The 19,735-nt window shown below is 38.4% G+C and overlaps 1 protein-coding gene across 2 annotated transcripts; it reads right to left on the bottom strand.

The window, feature by feature from the left end:
* Positions 1-5,185: 5,185 nt before the first annotated feature.
* On the bottom strand, positions 5,186-16,075 carry LOC113108420 (semaphorin-5B-like). 2 transcript variants are annotated; one of them, XR_003292785.1, is made up of 5 exons: positions 15,901-16,075; positions 13,769-13,813; positions 12,739-12,944; positions 7,002-8,005; positions 5,186-6,761 (listed from the first exon to the last, which is right to left on the bottom strand). XR_003292785.1 is itself a non-coding variant. In XM_026271547.1 (4 exons), the coding sequence occupies exons 1-4, from the start codon at positions 16,025-16,027 to the stop codon at positions 7,838-7,840; spliced, it is 546 nt and encodes a 181-aa protein (XP_026127332.1). In that variant the 5' UTR covers positions 16,028-16,075; the 3' UTR covers positions 5,186-7,837. The 2 variants fall into 2 exon arrangements, 1 of the variants encoding a protein (XP_026127332.1); XM_026271547.1 differs by having other exon boundaries at positions 5,186-8,005.
* Positions 16,076-19,735: the final 3,660 nt, after the last annotated feature.

Here is a 19,735-nt window from a genome sequence, read left to right as displayed (position 1 = left end):
GTGATCTCGAAGAGCTGGATCAGGTGTGGTTGATTAGGGTTGGAGCTAAACTGATTCTCCAGGAATTGAGTTTGAGACCAATGCTCTAAAAAGTATGTCAAATAGACGTCTCCACAATCTATGTGTGCTATCAGAGTTTCAAGTCAGATCTGTCTGGCCATGGCAGATGCCAAAGTTCATCTTAATGCTCCAACTCTCGAGGTTTTATGATCATTACTCCATGTTTCCTGCATTTTTGTGATTCAAGTTTCGGCAACTGAACCTTTTCAGGGAGTTTAATTGACCAATCACAACAAACACTGGACAAACAAAACAGACAGAAGAATAGATAAACGTCGATGGACTTGAACCTGCAAAATGGTGTGTAGTGGAGGTGGAAAGTGGTGACATCTTTCCACGTTTGAAACAAGATACCTTCTGATGTTCATTCATGTTTATTTTGTGGTATTAATGCGCTACCAGTAGTAACTTGCTCCGTCTTGTCTGTTGGAGCGGTGTTAATTTCCTCTTTGCTTTGTGATGTTTATTTCACTGCTTGAGAACATGATTTGTGGCATGAGAGCGGAAGGGGTTTGTTGTCAGACGAAGCAACAGTAACGAAGGGGGTGGATCTTTTCTAAAAGAAACAGGGTCTTCAAGGAGTTCTGACCAAATCCTGATGGTTCCTTTCACTTTCCGTTTTTGTGCCCACTATTCTTCTTCTCTGATGAAGACTTGACATGCTTTGTGTACACAGTCATAATCGTAAAGACCAAACAGTTGGGCTGTTAAGATTACAGATGCTTCTGCTAAATGGACTTCCATGATTTGCCGTCCAGACAGACCACTTGTACTAAACACAGCTGAATACAATTTATACTGCACTAAAATACAAACCAGCAAATATAGACAATTAAAAGATAAATCAAAAATAAATCGCAGCAGTTTCATTTTTCACTGTACCCTACACAAAGCCCCATGTTCGCACTATTTTTTTCAATGTTATGTTCCAGTTCAACTGGTAGCACAAAGCAAATAGGTTCAATTCCCATTAAGCTCATGCTGATGAAATGTACAAACCAATCTTCTATGTCTGTATATGTACTAATGGACATCTGGATTATTGTTTTGTTCCCTCATAAACTGGAGAGAGCAGCTAGCAGAAAGGCGACTTGTGCTGTTAACACGGGCTCGATGGAGCAGGACAGGTCAGGAGTTATGACTCTGGTCTGTTCAATCATAAGAGTGCTGAATGGAAATGGCCGATGTCAGAGGTCAGTAGCTCCATTAACCTGTCCTTTCAGCATGTTGGAGCTGAATTGCATAGCGGTGCTGCCGCAACAGCTGCTGCAGGTGCTCTCCTGTCAGGTTGAAGCACCTCGGAGCCGCTAATTAATAATTAATCATGTAGCTCATTATTCAAAATGACTTACTGTACATGAATCGCAATCCTGCAAGCTTTCGGTTACTAGGAAAGATCACCACACTGCTAACAGAAAGTGAGAAAGAATCGGTGGTTTTAGTGATCTAATAGAGAAATTCAAAACGTTTTAATTTATTTTTTTATTGGACATAATGTTCTATATTGTTACTTTAAATTACTGCTGAAATGACATGTTACAGAGATTTATGTGTTACCCCTTCAGACATGACTAAATTATGGCACAGCATCCTATAAGTGATGCCATATTTTTCTAAATCTAAAAAAAAAATTTAGTGTTGAGAAAACGTAAAAGTTTAAGGCAGCCAACTTCAGCAGATATTTGAGATTTCTCAACTTTTTTTTTCTTTTCTTTCTTTCTATTCATTTTCTCTTTGCTGAAAATATATTAAAAGCTCCATTAAGCTCCAAACCGTATTTGCTTAGTGAGGTAATTTAACATAATACGGCCTGCTCCTGCTTTTATTAATGTGAATACTCTGGAGGCAAAAGGACCCTTTATCACTGACCAATTATTACCACCCACCCATTCTTTAATGTACCGTCCAAAAAAAAAAGGTAAACACTGCTCTGTCATAAATGACTGAGAAGTCAGTAGAAGCAGAAAGCTGTGAACACTGGATGTGATCCTTGTTTGGAAGAGAGTTTAGCAGGCTGGATTGGTAAGCTCCAGTGCCCAGGGTGATAAACACAAAGAAATAGAATGGTGAATAAAATTATATGCAAACACATAATATTTTCACAAAGTCACAGTTTTTTAGTTTACATGGAGACAATCTGAAAAACATGAAAATTGCAACATGTTTTTTTTTCTTTTTTTTAATGTGCATTTTCAGCCCCAACAAAATGGCCAGAATGCATAAAAGTTTTCCTGTTTTTAGTTGAGACCGGTGTTGTGTAAACAACTCCTAAATCTTCATGCAAATTCCTAGAGCACAACAGCAGGGTTTCGGAAATAAAAACACTATTCATTTTAAGAAAAGCATCCTGTTGTGAGCTCTGAGGTTGTTAATCAATTGTGTGTTTTCTTGAATGCAACAGTTCATATTAATTAACATAAAAAAAAAAATCATGTTTTTTTATTTAGCAAAATCATTTTTCTGTTATTCTTTGATGTCAGTGTGAAATACGACAGGTTTTGTGAAATTTTGTGAAACCTGGTTCTTTGTAAACGGAAGAGATCCGATCAATGACATCTGGTTGCAGATGATATCAATCATTTCAAAGCATCTGTTATTTCACAGTGCAGAGCCGCTCTTTTCCTCAGAGGCAATATTCTGTGCTTATAGGAGCTGTTTATGGTTCTGAGACCCACTCAAACTGTCTAGTGTGTTCATCTTGTAAGCATGCAAACAGTTTCTCTCAGTCTCCCCGTGGAGCCCAAACACCAAAACAATTTCAGCTTTGTTCACAAACATCATGAAAGAATGATGTTTATCTGATGTGCCCCAATGTCTTCCTCATAGAGATCATTGGTTATATAGTGACAATGACGGCAGGGCATAAACCAATTTCTGGATTAAGTAGCCTAATCTGATTACTGATTTCACCTGACTGATTAACTTCAACTTTTTCTAGTCCAATAAATACATCATAAAATAGACCCAATGGATCGGCTGAACTGCATTTTGCAGGGGTGTCAATTAGGCTGTATATATAGTATTTCCAAATTTATTTTAAATAACTAATAAATAAAGAGATGACTACACCTCTTCTTTAATGTTTCCCATTTCTAATTTAAAATTCATTTTGATAATTTTTGTGGGCCACAAAGTCAAGGTGGCATCACCCTGAAACTGAAACAATGTTTTAATAAAAGCTGAAATTCATGTGGGGAAAAATATTTTGTAAAACTTACAGTAAGGTTACATTTGTTAACATTAGTTAACTCCATTGTGAACTAACAATGAAAAACTTCTAAAGCATTTATTATTTTCAGTGTTCATTTTCTGAGCTAACGTCTGACCTGAACTAACATGAACATGATCATTTTCTGTATAGATATTTGAAACGATTGGGAAAAGCACAATGAAAGTACATTTGAATTAAACTGAATTAACAATGTATTGTATTTTTACATTCATTAACTTTGACAGATATTAATACTGTAAAAAATGTATTGCTCGTTGTCAATGTAAGTTAATGCATTAATCGTACAATATAATATTTATATACAATTTTACATAACCTTATTATATAGTTGTGTTTTAAACTATTCATATTTTTTAAATGTTTTACTCCTGTACACCATCACAATACTGTTTACTGAACATTTGACATTTACTTGTTTTAAAATATTTGACTATTTCATTTTTCTTCAAAGGTAATGTATGAAACAACCGTGAATCCAAAGTTTACGTTTCCAAGACAATGACAATGGATCTTTAATGACCTTTTTCGTCACCTTTCAGACTGCATGTTAGACTAGGAGAAGATTACCCTTCATACCAGGTGGAAGTTACAGTCTAGTCCTGGTGAAGACACATTACTCTGCAGTCCCAGACTCTGTGCTGACAGCAGCACAAATTGATTCCACGAGGTTTGCAGAACCAGCCACAAAAGCATCTGTCTCGCTCCTTGCCACCGCTCTTCCCTGATGGGCTGCAGATTCGGCCCCTACCTTCAGCATACGGTGCTCACCTGGCATGATGCCAGCTGGCCACTCAGGGGAGGACAGCGGTGGTCATCTGTCAGTGCCAGTCTGTCAGCAGATAGCGGGCGATGGATGGAGTCTTGTGCTCGTCAATAAAACCCACTTTGAAATGATTGCAGAGCTGTGCAGAGACCAGGCCCTCCCGCTAAAGCGCAGCGGGGTCTGGCCTTCACCCTCCGTCTTCAAGCATGGCCCTGTTGGACTCAGAGGGGTAGATTGAGATAAATTTGGCTTTTATGCTGAGGAATAGTAGGTTTATGTATTGTTTATGACGGGAAGATAACATCATTCACTCTGATCTTGGAAAAACATCTCAGAGCACAGTTTCCCAAAAATGGAGGTGGCACTGGAGGTGAATATTTTCTCTGAATTACAGTTTCAAGTGTATTCTTTCTTGCAAAAAGAATGGACTACGTTTAAGACACTGTTCTTATGAATGTGTGCAATATTTGGGTTCCTATTAATTGTAAATGCATGGACAAGAGCAGCCTATAGTGGAATTAAAATACTTTTCGTGTTCCAGAGAAGAAAGTAATTCAGACAGGTTTGAAACGACATGAGGGTGAAGAGATAATGACAGAATTTTTGTTTTTGGGTGAACTATTCCTTTGATTGAATGGAGCAAAAGCAATACTTAGAATTATCTAAACCCCCATTTAAAAAAAAAAAAGGTTCCTATTGACTCTCACTCTTTTAAAACGCTAGGATGTCTTTAATAATCAGAGAGGTTTGCAGTGAATAAACTCCCCACACTCACTGGGTAAATCTTGTATAGCGACGCCAACTTCAATATTTATGCCATCAGGTTTTGAGTGAAAAGGGCAAACAGTGTATCATGTCAAAGACCAACATCCATTTTTCTCTCCAAGGAGGGATTGTGTGAAGGGAAAAACGGTGTCTCTGTGTGTGTGTTGTCAGTATTTAGGTCCGATTTCCCTCAGCCTGCCAAACAAATCCTTCCACATACAAATTGGAGTGTATGATAGCCAACCTGACATTGGATTGAAAACATGACAATTTGAAAACGCTTACCTTTCACTCTGCGGGAGACAGCGGGGTGACCTAGATTGATGTAGTGTGGGAGTAGTTGGGAAAGGATGAAACCGCTCAAGTTAGACCGGGTTGGCATCAAGGTTTATTATCTTTTACAATGTACAATATACAAAAATATAGAGTACCAAAAATTCACAGTGTCTAAAAGGCAGTGATTACAGTCTACATCGCATATCTAACCACCAGGTCAGTTGCATAGAAGGGCACCAAGCCTTGCAGGGATGGAGCGCCTCATTGCGTCGTCCGGCTTTATGCGTGTTCAATAGCAGAGATCCTCCTTTCAAAACCCGACTTACACAGAGCAGCCGCACTTGACCATGACCAACATATATTATCTCGGCAGGCACACGGGAGCCAATGTGGGGATTTTAGTTTGACCTTTAACTTTGAATACGAGCTTAGAGTTTTGCCTATTCTTGGATTTCCTTTCATGTGTAGTCGAGCCCAAAAGCCTTTGAAAAACATTTCAGATCTGGGATTTACTTCAGGTAAAATTGGAAATATATTCAGATGTAAAAAAAAAAAGTAAAAATATAGAAGAAAAAATAATTCTATTAAACTTTTCACTTAAAATATGTTGATAAGATAATCTGCAATTTAAAAAGATATTAATACAATTTTCTTGACATTAGATTTTTTTTCTTTGAAAAGGGCTTTGTATGTGAGCATATCATTAACATTAATTTGCAATAAAAATGTAATTGATATAAATGCAAAATAAGGACATTTTCAGTAATGCGCTCAGATTTTTTTTTCTTTCAATGAAACGGCTCAGTATGCAAGTAGTATGCAAGTACGCAAGTTTTATCTTGAAGATAAAAAAAAAGCAAAACTCCCCATTAAATAATCTGAACAGGATCCAACAGCATGAAAACAATTAAAGACTGAATTTGAGTACGATATTGAAGCAACTTAATTCATGCTAATTTTGTGAACCTTGTCATGTGAATGGCAAAAATCAATTCATATTAATTATGAACAGATGTATAAAAGTACAAACACTCTAATAGTTTTGTAGGGACTCTCTCTGGACACTGACAGGCTCCATCCCCACACAATCCCTACGGTTGGTATATATACACAGCTGCTGCACATATTATTTTACAACTATAAGGCGTTTAAAAAAACAATGTTAGCTTTACAATATACATGTACATTATACTAGCCTTTGCGTGGCATTCCTTTTTTTCGCGGTGGGACATCACTTATTTACAACCCTTGTACTCATGCTTAGCTGAAAGCATGGCTTAGCATTCATTAAATGAGCATGATAAAATAGCTTAGTTTAGTTTTCAATGCCCTTTAGAAACCAAGCAATACCATAAATACTATATCCCGATGAGAGTTGCCGTTCCCGAAACACTTTTATCGATAGCTGTTGAGTTACATCTGGAAAGTGGGCGTGATGCCACTGGGAAGCATGTCAACACATGGGCAAAATAAAATCTGAGTTAGGCACATAGTGCTGCAGAAAGATTTTTTTAGATGTTGTTCGATGTGACAAAGACAGTGATCCATTGATCATTTCTGTTTAAGTTGACTCTCTAGGCAATTTCATGAATATACGATGCTCATAACGGTGTACGCCTTCGCTCGTATCTCTGATGAATGTGATGGTGGTTAGGAATATACCATCTGGAAACAATAATAAAAAATGATATATGAAATGTTCAGTATAGCTCCATCAATGCTTGAACTCATATCTTAAATAAACTCTATTGTCCATCTATCCTACAGCTGCTGAATAATTCCCTCTTTAAAATAACCGTATAAAACAAGTGCCAAGCTATCAGTATTTCCTACATTTTTTCATAATAAAATATAGTCCGTCTCAGTTTGAACCCAGTCATATTTAATATGACCACCAGGACTTACAGTAAGAGAGAAGAACATGTTTGCTTCAGATCTAAGCATATTCCTTGTTGGTGCAATATTCCTCGATTCCCATGCATTCGCAAGAAAGAAAGGCGTTTCGACTTTTCAGGGAAATGATGCCGCATTCTTCTGGCCTTTTAGCGTGCTAAAAATCTATATTTCGGTTCTGATGAGAGTCCGTTCTGAATAGCATCCTATTTTAAGATGTTCTTTTTTCTGCAGCTTGTTTCCGAACTCATATCAGAAGAGTTCACCAGGAGATGCATTGATCCTGCAACCCATCCTCTTTTGTCAGAGTTTTGCCCCTCAAAGGTCGGAAGTCAGTGGGATGTCCTTACATTTGCATCCAAAGGTAACAATTCCGCTGTTCTAACCAAACCTAATAATGTCACCATTGATTGCTCTCTTTTGTCCGGCGTCTGCCATATTCTTCTTCTGTAGTTTCAAAAAGAACTGCCACAGTGCAGCAGATTGCATTTCCTGTAATGGGTATTTTTGGAGTGGTACGGGATGCCAGAGCAATTACGTCTTCCCACCTTGAGCTTCAGCAAAACCTCTTTCCATTAACGGGAGTTCTGCAGCGATCAATCAAGACATCAGTTTCTCAAAGTCAGTGTAGCTACACAATCTTTAAAAAGTGCTGTTTGAATCACTGGAATTTTCCCCCGTCGACACCGTAAGGCCTGACTTAGGTGGCGCAGTCCTCGGGGGAGAGATCTTAGGGGGAAAATTGGCTGGAATGTTGGAATAAGCACCTCATCGGGTGCAGAGTGTGTGGGTGCGGAAAGTGGAGGCTTTTAGGAGATGGCGATAAAGCTATGGATGGGACACGTGTCTCAGCTGTGGTTATAGGTTCTGCAAGGAGACGGCGAGGAGTCTGGTCGGTAGTCATATTTGCCCAGCGCCGTGGGGTAGTATGTGGTGCTGTACACGTTTGTCTGCTGAAGCGGTGAAGGGAAGTAGTTGGTCCTCTCATCCGGCAGCAAATTGTTCTTATTCAGAGTCTGTGGAGAAAACCAAATAAAGGAGTGTTAGATGAGCTGAGAGGCAAACAACTATCTATCAGTCTCTGAGATGAAACACCACTGATCTCACAGTCTGCAAACCTCTTGTGACCTTGAGAACTAAAAAGAACAGAATATGAGAATGCTGAAAGCACACGGCAAGATCTCACACCTTCAGCTTAACACATGCAAACTCGTATCCAGCTAGTTTCTTTAAGGTACAGGGTGCAATATCTGCACCACTAGCATGTTTGAGCAGCTGTACAACACTAGCACTCTTGACCAGTGGTATTGAGTTTGTAGATCTCAGAGTCTTATAATGAAGGAGAGACCACAGCCACATCTAAGGACCAGAGTATCATAGAACTTCGAATGGGGTCTTTTGACTTGGACAACATAGCGACTACAAAGCCAGACAACTGAAGAATGACATAATGTGCTAAATATCACTCAGAATACTGTAGAAACTACACAGCAACATGTTAAAATAACTTAACACTCCCCAGCAACTGCATAGCAAGGTTTAAAAACCCCACCCAGAACACTTTAGCAACCACAACGCAAGATGCTAAAAATCATTGAAGAACACACTAACCGCATGCTGTAACTCTGTAAACACCTCATAGTGACATGATAAAAACACTTTTCAGCAACTGCAACGCGGTGAAAACCATACAACCCACCCAAGCATAGCAACATGCTAAAGAACAGCAACAGTGACAGCAACCACACAGCAACATTTTAAAAACCATATAGAGCACCATAGCATTTAGCAACATGCTAAAATCACTAAAGACGGTCCTAAAATAAAACGTGTTTATTTTTTTTTAAATATACATTTTTTGCACTAAAAATCTTTTTATCTGCACTGTTTGTTCACTTTACTGATTTGCACTCTATCTGCCATGTGCCTTGCGCTGCTGTATTTAACTTTATTTTAAATTTTATTACATGTCTTTTTGACATTCCCTTATTGTATAGTTGTATCTACATTTTATATTTGATCTAGATTTTCAGGCTCTACTGTTAATGTTATCTGTGTGCACCGGGGGTCTGAGAGTAACGCAATTTCGATTTTCTGTATGCATGTACTGTACATGTGGAAGAATTGACAATAAAGCAGACTTGACTTGACTTGACTATCACTCAGAACACTCTAGAAACTGTATGGCAAAATGTTAAAACAAAATAGAACTCTCCAGATATCTGGATAGCAACATGCTAAAAAAAGCACCCAGAACACTTTAGCAACTTCACAGCAGTGTGTTAAAAACAACCCAGAATATACCAGCAGCTGCATAGCAATGCTAAAAACCATGCAGAACACCCTAGCCATCACAAAGCAACATGCTAATTGTTAAACCCTAGCAACCTTACAAAAGTACATTATGTAAAAAAAAAGAAAGAAAAAAAAACACTCAGAAAACTCTAGAAACTGCATAACCACAAATTAACCATAGTTTAAAAGGATAGTTCACCCAAAAATCCCAAGGCATCCTAGGCATGTCTAACATTCCTCTTTCAGACAAACACATTCAGAGTTACATTCAACATTGTCCTGTCTGTTCCAATCTGTATAATTGCAGTGAATGGTGCCCCTGTTTCTGAATCCAAAAAAAGGAATCCATCCGTCATAAAACAACACCGCAAAGCTCCAGGGTGTTAAAAAGGCCTTCTGAAGTGAAACAATGCATTAGTTAATAATAATGTAGATGCTTAAAACTTTATAAACTGTAATGTCCAGCTTCCAGTCGCTCAAGCAGGCACATTCACAACAAGGCAGTCAAGTGTATGACATACAGTAGGTGAAATTCATTTCCTCTTTTCCAATGTGATATGGGATGAGAAAAGGAAGAAAAGCGAGGTCAGCAAAAGACCCTTGTCCAAAACATCATATGCTACAACCATGTGCATTTTTCTTCAACCTTGGCCACTGCAGACACCATCTGAAAACATCCAACGTGATTAAAAGAAACTGACATGGGTGTGTTTATGTTCTCTGCATTTTAATCCGGTAAATGTTTTTTTTTCTCTCATAATTTAACAAGTTAATTCATTCAACATTTTATTTCAGTTTTTTTTCTTAAAATGTAACAATTGTTTTTCTTGAAATTGAATGACTTTTTCTTTCTCGTAATTTAAAGAGTTTTTTTCTCAACATTTTATTTGGACTTTTTTCTCTAAATTTAATGACTTTAAACATGATGGTTTTATGTTTTATTATTGTTTTGCCCTAATCCCCTTCTGTAGGTTACAAATGGGAATTGATCATCCAAATAAAAAACAAAATAAAAACATGGTTACTTCACTTTTACTATAATAAAACCATGATTAATCTTCCTAAGGTCAGAATACCACAGCAACCACAAAGCAACAAAAAACAATCTGACCACCCTAACAACCTTATAGCAAAATGCTAACGTTTTCTAATTTCTGTTAAAACCACTCAGAACTCCACAGAGACCACACAGTAACATTTAACACCTTTCAGATATCCCTGTTTTAGCAACTGTACAGCAACCCTATCACCACAATAGGATGAGATAGAGAAATCAGGTTATTTTTGCGATTCTGTTTGGAGGTACTAGAGAAGCAGAAATGACACACTGCATCTTTAAATATGTACGGCACTTCTGGATGAAGTCCACAGCCGATAAGCTCGATAATTCAAAAGTTGTGAACCTGTGGGTCATGGATGAAGGTAACGTGTGTGTGTGTATGAAATGTAGAGATCTCAAGAAATTTCATTTGTCCAGCTCTAAAAAAAAAAAAAACGTAGCTCAGTTACTGGGTGATTGAAGCTTTGAAACATATTAGACTGATTTGAGTGACTCACCATAGCCGAGATCTGCTGTGCAACAATAATAGTTTTCAATACATGGCAAATACATCTCCATTTTTAGTCTGAACAAGATAGATAAAATTGTGTTTTTATCCAAAAGTCAATAAGTGACAAGTGAAGGGAATGTTCGCTGCTATTATGATACCAAATTACACCTTCCTGACTGTGGTACCTTTAGCAGGCTTTTGACAAACCCTTTCCTGAGCGAAATCGGGATATTCATCCTGATTTACAATGCGGCTCTCAATGTGGCGGATGCTTATTCAAACACCCATCAATCAGAGAGCCTCCGTGTCACACGTTTAATATCACACAGCCATCTGCACACCGCTGTGCTCTGGGAATACATGGACAGAGGCCCGAGTGATGGCCTTTTGCAAATGGCCGCTTCTTTCTCTCGATCCACTCATATTGGACAAGTCTCATAATGAGTTTCGAGTGAGTGGTGGCCATGCCGAAGATCGATGGAAAAAGTGGCAAAAGGCTCGCGCAGGTGTCACAGCAAGGACACGAGGTGGAGGGAGAGCTAGCCGAGCCAAACTAATTGGATGAGCTCGACGATCAGTCACAACCAGCTGTGGGAGTCCACTGAGCGGCTGCTGCTTAAACAGCCTAATGGAGCCCATTAATAAAGACGGAGTGTGTGCCAGGAACCGCGTGCAGCCAGAAGAGGCGGCTAAACAAGCGGCCGTGGGGAGACTGAAACCAGCGGTAATCACCAAACTATCAGTTATCTAGTGATGCTCATTTCGGACAAAACAAACGAGTGTGCTACACGATAGGGTTCGGTTACTTGGCTGCTCACAACTTTTCCTGATAGCTCATCCGTGGGGAAATGTAAAAGTAAAATGTCATTTTCTGATGTTGAAATACATCTTAATTTGCAGGGAGTATATAAAAGGCTTTTCTGGGCACATTCCCATGAAAAGGGTAAACGCTGTGTCTGTCTCTGTGGTGCTATCGAAACATTGATCTGTTTGATTGAGCAACCTGATGAGCCTAACATCTGCGAAAAAAGATTTGAATATGGTCAAATGTGTAAAACGGAGATATTAAACACACTTTTAAGCAGCTGAGAAGATTCTGAAAGTTGCCAAAATACATAAATACAAACAGGCTCCGCAATCTGCCAAAGTCCACTGAGCTTCACGTGGAATTCTAAGGACACAGTTTCCAAGTCGGCATATATTAGAAACTCATCTTCAGGCTCACACAAAATCTGAACAGATCTCTGCAGAATTACAATGACTGCTATTTCCAAGAGGTCTAAAAATCCTTGCCTTTTGAGTGTTTATTAAAATATATTTCAAAATTTGATTATGCATTCAGTATCAATGAGAGTGCAATTTTATTAGCACATATTAGCATGTTTTCTTCAGGATTCTTTGATGAATAAAAAGTTTAAGAGAACAGCATTTATTTGAAAAATAAATAGATTTGTGACATTGTAATGGCTGCAAAGTGCATTTGGGATACACCAGACCAATACTGACAAGAAATACTTTTTATCTCTCCATATAAATTTCACTACATTGCAAACTAATATAATTCGTTGTATTTCTGAATTTTGCACAGAGGGATGCACCGACATTTCAGATGCTGAAAATTATCGGCTGAAAATGACATTTATGGTTTTTGACTGAAAGAGAAAAATGCCAGAATTTTTATTTCTGTGCATCCCTATATAAATGTGTGCATGATTAACTTCTAAATAACTTTGCACCTCATCACATTTCCTGAAATGAAGACATCACCATCTAAACAAATCAAAAAAATCCCACTCATTCAAGAGAGTCTTGTTCATGATCAACAACAACATGCTAAACCCCGTCCACTGTTTAAAAAAGCACTATGAGAATAATTTTCTTATGATTATGGTGTCAAAACTGACCTTAAACTCCATGGGTGTGTATTTCTCATTCTTTGGTGTGGTGTTGCCCTTGTAGTTGAGGTGGTTGGGAGTGGTGGGATGGATGACAGCAGACTCCTGTGAGGGCTTGTGGAACCGCTGACAGTACACATACACCAGGAAGGACAGCAGACCGGCACCCAGGAAGCACGACACACCTGTAGCTATCAGGTGAAGCAGAGTGAACCCTGGGAAAACAAGAGAAGACCATATTAACGTAACCGTTTTTCTGCAAATAACTGTAATATGTTGGCATTTTCATCCAGACATTTGAATAAGTATGCTTTTTCATATAATTAGACAATATAGACATCCTTATCAGTGAATTTGGAGCGATTTGGCACCATTGAATCCCTCATCATTAACTCTACATGTCCGTAGCCATCAACCACCGGTAGGCAGGTGCTTCGAAGCATCTGGCTGAATGATGCAGTACAGAGGGACAGTGCTGTGATTAGCCGGTCGATGTGACAGACCGGGCATCCTGCCGGTCTGACCCGTAATGAGTGTGAAATGTGATTGAAGAGAGCAAACGCCATACCCCGCCATGAACTGCTCTAATTGGACAACGCTCACTCAGGAGAGCACCACTGCTGGAGCATGATGGGTAATATGTGCTGCCACCTGGAGAAACCCCACATTGGCACTGCAGTGCCAACTCTGAGGGCAGCCATTGCTCGATGTGGCCTGGATCCACAAACCTAAAAAGCACCGCTGTATTTTTCGTCTGGTGCATGCACTGGAAAGGCAGCACCTCTGCATGGGAGAGCCACAAGAGCCATGGAACACCACACACGAGAAACTGAAGATCAGCAGTGTGAATTATGAAGTTCACTCACTTAAACCTGCTTAGCGATTCCATTTCTGAGTTCGGGATGAAAAGGGGCTTACATGAAACATGACACACAAGCAGCACATTGCTACATGTCTTTGAGCATTCACGAGAGCGTTCATGCATAAGCGCATACTAACGTGGTGGACACCATACAAACATATCGGTCAAAGCACTTACCCCCACACTGCTGGTCCTTCTCATAGCTAGACGCCGGGAGAATTGCTGTGTAGAGAAAGAGATGTATAGTTAGTGACTGCTCACACAGGATGAGCTCTTGCAAGGGTCTTGAGCTCTTTCTGAATGTCTTGAACTGATGCCAAACATCTTTCAAAGTGACAAGGCATCTTAAAAACACAACGATTGTGGTTTGAGATGCATCGGAACAGTCACAGACATCCATCTAGAGCAGTAGCTGTCAAGTAGTTTAGCTTCAAAATCGAGATTGGTGTAGCTCAACCAGTAGAGCATGTCGACAGCAACGCCAGTGTCATGGGTTTGCCTTCCCGGGACCACATGAACGTAAACCCAGAATGCAATGCAAGTCTCTTTGGATAAAATCAAAATTGTTTATTTGTCATTTTGTTATTGTTTTTATTTGGAGTACTACTTGTGCACAATGCACATGTTTAATATCAAGACTAAAATGTGTTTTAAAGTCATGTTTAATGAGGATTGTATGATTTTTTTTTTATAAAATCAGTCTGGAAAATATACCTTAAATGTACCTGAAGTGTACTTGCAATAGTTCCACTTCAGCACAATCAACTAAGTATTTCTAAGTATATCTTTAGTTGAACTTCAGCACTACTTCTGCACAATTAAAGTGCATTAAGCACAAAATTAGTTGTTCCAATTTAGCAGACTTTAAGTACACCAGTTTGGAATATTAAAGTACAATTGCAGGGTATTTTATTAAGTACATAAATATGAAAATGTCTTTGTAGTAGTTTTTCAAATACATTTAAGTATCTTTATTTTTCACTAGGGGTAGAACTGTCAGATGCTTATAAATGTAAATTTTTCATTAGACATGAAGTGCCGACTAAAAATAATACTCTCTCTCTATATATATATATATATATATATATATATATATGAAATGCATAGATGCAACAATATGCAAAATTATTCATTTCTTTATAAAAAGGATGTGCAGCCTTGATGTCAACATCAAAAACCATGAAACAGCCTTTTAAAAGCTAATAAGCTATTTTCTACAGTAACTATACATGGTTAGTCACACTTTATTTTATTAATGCATTTAGTGCACTTTTTTTCTATTTTGTTGCTCAGTTTGAGTAGTGACCAACAATTTTGGGTTGCAACCAACAATCTAACCATAAACTAACAATTTAAAAATGGAGCAGGCTGGTGCAAGAAAAAGTCCTGTGAGCAGGTCATTACATGCTCCCTTGTCTTGTTTTCATTTGCTGAATTACAGCCAAAATGTGAACCATCATATCCTACTCTACTTTCTCATTTCAAAAGCAACCTTCCTGGAAGTTGGGTGATTCAAATAGCTATAGATCTGAGTGGTGAGGAATTCCTGTTTTGTACCTGAGGGATGAGCAGGTCTGCAGTGATAAAATACAGGAAATCACATCAAAGCCTGTAAGTCGGGTCGCATGAAAATGATTATATTATTATGCTTCCATCACATATTACGTTATTCAAATAGTTGCAAGCTATTTTTCAAAATAAAACTTTAAATGCTCATTTAGTGTAAATATTCCATTTTGGTTGAAATAATGAGCTGCACTTCGATGGGAATGCCATTTTTCACTGCTGCGATGGTGTCTAAGGTTCTCTATTAACACCCAGAGTCATGCTTTTCAAGCTCTATCTGAAATCTCCACAAAGAGCAGAGACGGGTATGGGGGGAGATGTTTTGACTGAGATGCACAATTCTCCTTGATCTCCTCACCGTCTAAGACACCTCAGGATTTGGAACCCGTTTCCCAAAATTGGAGAGAAATTGGATGTGAGGCTGCCTTTTGGCATAACATTAATATTAATTAGAGTGTCTGATTCACTTGGTATTCCGCTCTGATAACTCGTGTTCTCGCAGGCCGGGTGCATTCAGTTCTTCACTTTGAACACTTCCACTCCACCAGCCAGAGTAATGAATAAGCGCAAGTAAACATATTACATCTAATCTATTAGAAACAACAGCGAGTTTGACAGGGTTTAAAGTGTATGTTTATTTAATAAGAGTAACACTGCAACAGGGAAAACGCTTTGCTTTATAATGGGATAGTCAGACGCCTTGTGAATATGTGTGTGTGTGTTTATATATAGCTCTCGCTCACCTGGAATCTCATTGCAGTCTCGGTGCTGGGAGCTGTTTCCAACACATGGTGTGGATTGAGCCCCACACACTCGACTGCGCAGCTGCAGGCCCGAGTCATCACACTCAGACCACACCGACCAGGCCATCCACCCACCTGCACAAAGACACGGGCATAAACACAGGATTTAAAGGAACAGTTCATCTAAAAATTAACACTCTTGTCATCATTTACTCGCGTCATATCTTATGTCATTCCAAGATCTGTGTGACTTTTCACTGTCAAGCACCAAAATGCTATGTATATGTATACTGTATGCATAAAGATTATCACAGATTATCTGTCTCATATTCTACTGTCAGGACATAATGACAGGTTTAACAAATATGTAAAAAATATTTTTTTACAAAGTTCCCTACAGCACCTTTAAATAATGATACAGTGTGATATAATATTATAATTAGTAAATGCTGCTTCTCACAAACTCAATCATTGCATGTGATTCAAGTTAAATGAAAATGTGGGAACACAGTGTGTGCTAGGTTCTCTTCATGTACATTTGCATAATTTCCTAAATGTTTGTGGACAGAACTGTACAGCATTTTACTAGTATTTCACTAAAATAAAGTGTAAGGATTTTAAATGTTAGGTTTGCATATGTTTGTGACCATTAACCATCATCAGAGAACTATGAATATGCAAATTTATTGTTAAATTATTGAATATTAAACTTAAATCTATTCACCTGCATAGAAAAGAGAATTCAGTAAATTATTAAAATAGTTTTTTGTGCTTCTTTGCACATTTTGTTGTTCACCACAAAAAGAATGAAAATCATAGGTTTGGAACAACTTAACAGTGAGTAAATGATGAGAATTTAATTTTTTATTTTTTCAGTTAAACTCTCCCTTTAAATGGAGCGTTCCCTGATTTTGGCCATCCTTACAGTTTCAGAGGCAAATCTAAACCAGAGCGCGTGCCGGACTCAAACAGCCCCCCACACGCATGAACACAAACACCGCCAGCAGTCACACGAGGAGGAAGAAATAATCACAGTCTGATGCAACACTTTCAACGCTAGAGAACCAAGAACTTTACTTAGAAAAAACTTTGATTTAAAATGTATTTGTTTGCTGGGAAAAATCCACATCTGTAACAATAGACACATTCCTTTCATGTTTCAGCTTTTAAGATGCTTGTCTAGACCATACACAGTCTTATAACTCTCCCAGAGCCTAACAAATTTGTCATTTATGAAGGGGGCCGCCAGGGGCCAAATGTTTGAATCAAGGATCCAAAAGACTTTAAGATCAGTAGCAACTAGTCCCAGTCAATATCATAGTATTTCAGAAAAAGCAGATCCACTTTTAACAATGATAAAAGGCAGCCTCAATAACTGCTACATTAATCTTCATTTATTTTCCTTAAGCAAACAATATGTCATGAACAATTTTTAAAGCGGAATCCTAATGTAATGGAACCTTATAAGTGACCAATATGGGATGTTTTACATTCTGGGTTTACTCTTAGTATCTTTACAGGGACTTAATTTTATTGATTGATAATTAATTATCAAAAGCATGGATTTGAGGTGATAATCAGTGAGTCAAAGGCAATACAAATGTAGTGTATAATTTGTTATAGCTATAGGGCTTTACATCCAATCTTCATAATATTTCAGTTTTGTCTTAAAGAGACATTTTTAAAGTGATGGCATCAGAATGTGACAACAGAGCTTAGCACCGCCACAGTCTGCTTGCACACAGCACACCTCTATATGCATGCAGCTCACATATGGCACCATCTGTAGCCTGGAGGACCCCAGAAGCCCCTCTCAGAATCTGAAGTATGTTACTGGTGATTGAAAGGTCTGAAATAATTCCTTCAATTCAATGATGATCAGTTGGTCATAAACTATCCCGTTAAAAAGACCAGCATATGTTGTGCTGTGGATGCTCACATGGCTTCTTAAAGGGGTAGTTCACCTGAAAAGTTTAAATTCTGTCATTGATGAACCCAGTGCCACTGCCATAATCAGGCCGTGAAAGGCTAATAGCCTCAGACCTGTAGCACTGAGGCAAAAATAGTGCTGTGTTTCCACCGTCAGGTCAGAAGCTTTGCAGCGCATCACTAAAACCAACCCTCTCAGGTTTACATGCCTCTCAGGAACAACGTCATACAACCCCATCATTTCACCAAGAAACAGAAGTTATTGGAAAACTAATAAGAAATAAGTCACTGGAACTAGCGTGATCACAAAACTAACACTATAAAAGAAGACTTTGTTTGCATGCTTTGTTAAATATATTTAAATCCAAAAGAATCCATGTTTTACCATAATAAGTAATACATAGATCACAATTAATTAATCAGGATTGAAAATTAGTCACACAGAAATAAGGCGTTATGAACATGCTTGCTGAACATGCCTGCTTATTCAGTCGAGTCTGTTTCTGTTTATTTGTAGTCACGTTATACTACATCACATTTAGAAAGAATGATCATTTCTATATTTTTACTCTCGAGCCGAGACATATGACAGATAAAATGTTACATGTTTACTAGGGGTGCTCCTATCACGATCGGCCGATCGTTATGCGCATCTCGTCAGTAAAGCCGGTTTTCTTATCAGCGGTTAATTCCATCAGGTGCGTGATTTCACATAGAGCAGCTGTTACTACACAGAGCCGTTGTTAATAGAGAAGATGCGCAAATCCCGTTAATTTTCAGCGTTTTTTGGCGCATCTTCTCAGTTAACAACGGCTCTGTGTAGTAACAGCTGCTCTATGTGAAATCACGCACCTGATGGAATTAACCGCTGATTAGAGAACCGGCTTTACTGACGAGATGCGCATTAACGATCGGCCTATCATGATCGGAGCACCCCTAATGTTTACTATGGTAAAGTTAATGCTGTGTTTCTGCCTTGTGTGGTGATTATAATCCACATCGGATCAAGTTATTTCAAACACACTCTGCCAACTAAAAGTGAGTTTTGAGCTCAACTTATTTGAAAAAGTTTTTAATGCTGGTGTTTACGTAATAAGCTTCATGAAATGATCCACAGCACTGATGCTCTCCAGATGCAGAGAAACTCTGCCTTTGTTCATAACCACTCCTCTAGCCCCAGCTGGCCCGGCCGTTGGCCCCAAGGAAGCACCGATGAGGCACGATTGAGCACCAGAAGTTACAGTGGAAACGCAGCTGGCCCTGGCATGCACTAGCACACGTGCTTTTGGCCCGACAGTGGAAACGTAGGTACTGACTTACCGCAGAGCACACACACACACACAAAAAAAACTCTATGAGACAAATGCTGAGACATTTCAAAATATCTTTTTTTGGAGTTCCATACAGTTATACAGTTTAAGCAGGATGAGGGAGAAAAATTATGCCAGATTTCTCATTTGTAGAGTGAATTATCCATTTAAATAGCTCAGCCAGCACAAATTTCCTCTGTTGACCATCCTCATCAGTTAAGTTTTGCTGGTGAATACAATTCAATGCTGATCAACCATGCTAATCTAAGCTGAACTTTTCAGCAGGGTTGAAACTTTCGGAGGAAGTCCAGTCGTAATTATCTTTTATTTAAACAACCAAAAAAAAATAATTTACAGGAAAACATAATTAAAAAGAATTCTGACAATTACTTTTATATTTTTATTCATGATGGAAATAAGCATCCATAGCTGTATAGTTCTCCATGTTTTTAAATGGTGATAAAAATGGTGCTGATGGACAGATGACACACTGAAAACCAAATGTATCTTGTGCTTACAGACAGAGGTAGAGCTCAATTTGGAGAACCTTGATGTCTTTGTAGCACATTTAACTTAAAGCATTTTTTATCCCATTT

This window comes from Carassius auratus, chromosome 9 (genome assembly GCF_003368295.1).
Source record: "Carassius auratus strain Wakin chromosome 9, ASM336829v1, whole genome shotgun sequence".
Lineage (NCBI taxonomy): Eukaryota > Metazoa > Chordata > Actinopteri > Cypriniformes > Cyprinidae > Carassius > Carassius auratus.
The sequence above is the reverse complement of the archived record's forward strand: the minus strand, read 5'-3'. Positions and strand labels throughout refer to the sequence as shown.

What these genes read in the sequence shown, in the direction of transcription:
- LOC113108420 (XM_026271547.1), bottom strand. Translation starts at nt 16,027, where the DNA reads ATGGCCTGGTCGGTGTGGTCTGAGTGTGATGACTCGGGCCTGCAGCTG. An exon ending in GAAGGACCAGCAGTGTGGGG is followed by an intron (nt 12,945 to 13,768) that starts GTAAGTGCTTTG and finishes TTGTTTTCCCAG; the next exon opens with GGTTCACTCTGCTTCACCTG. An exon ending in ACACACCCATGGAGTTTAAG is followed by an intron (nt 8,006 to 12,738) that starts GTCAGTTTTGAC and finishes TTTTCTCCACAG; the next exon opens with ACTCTGAATAAGAACAATTT.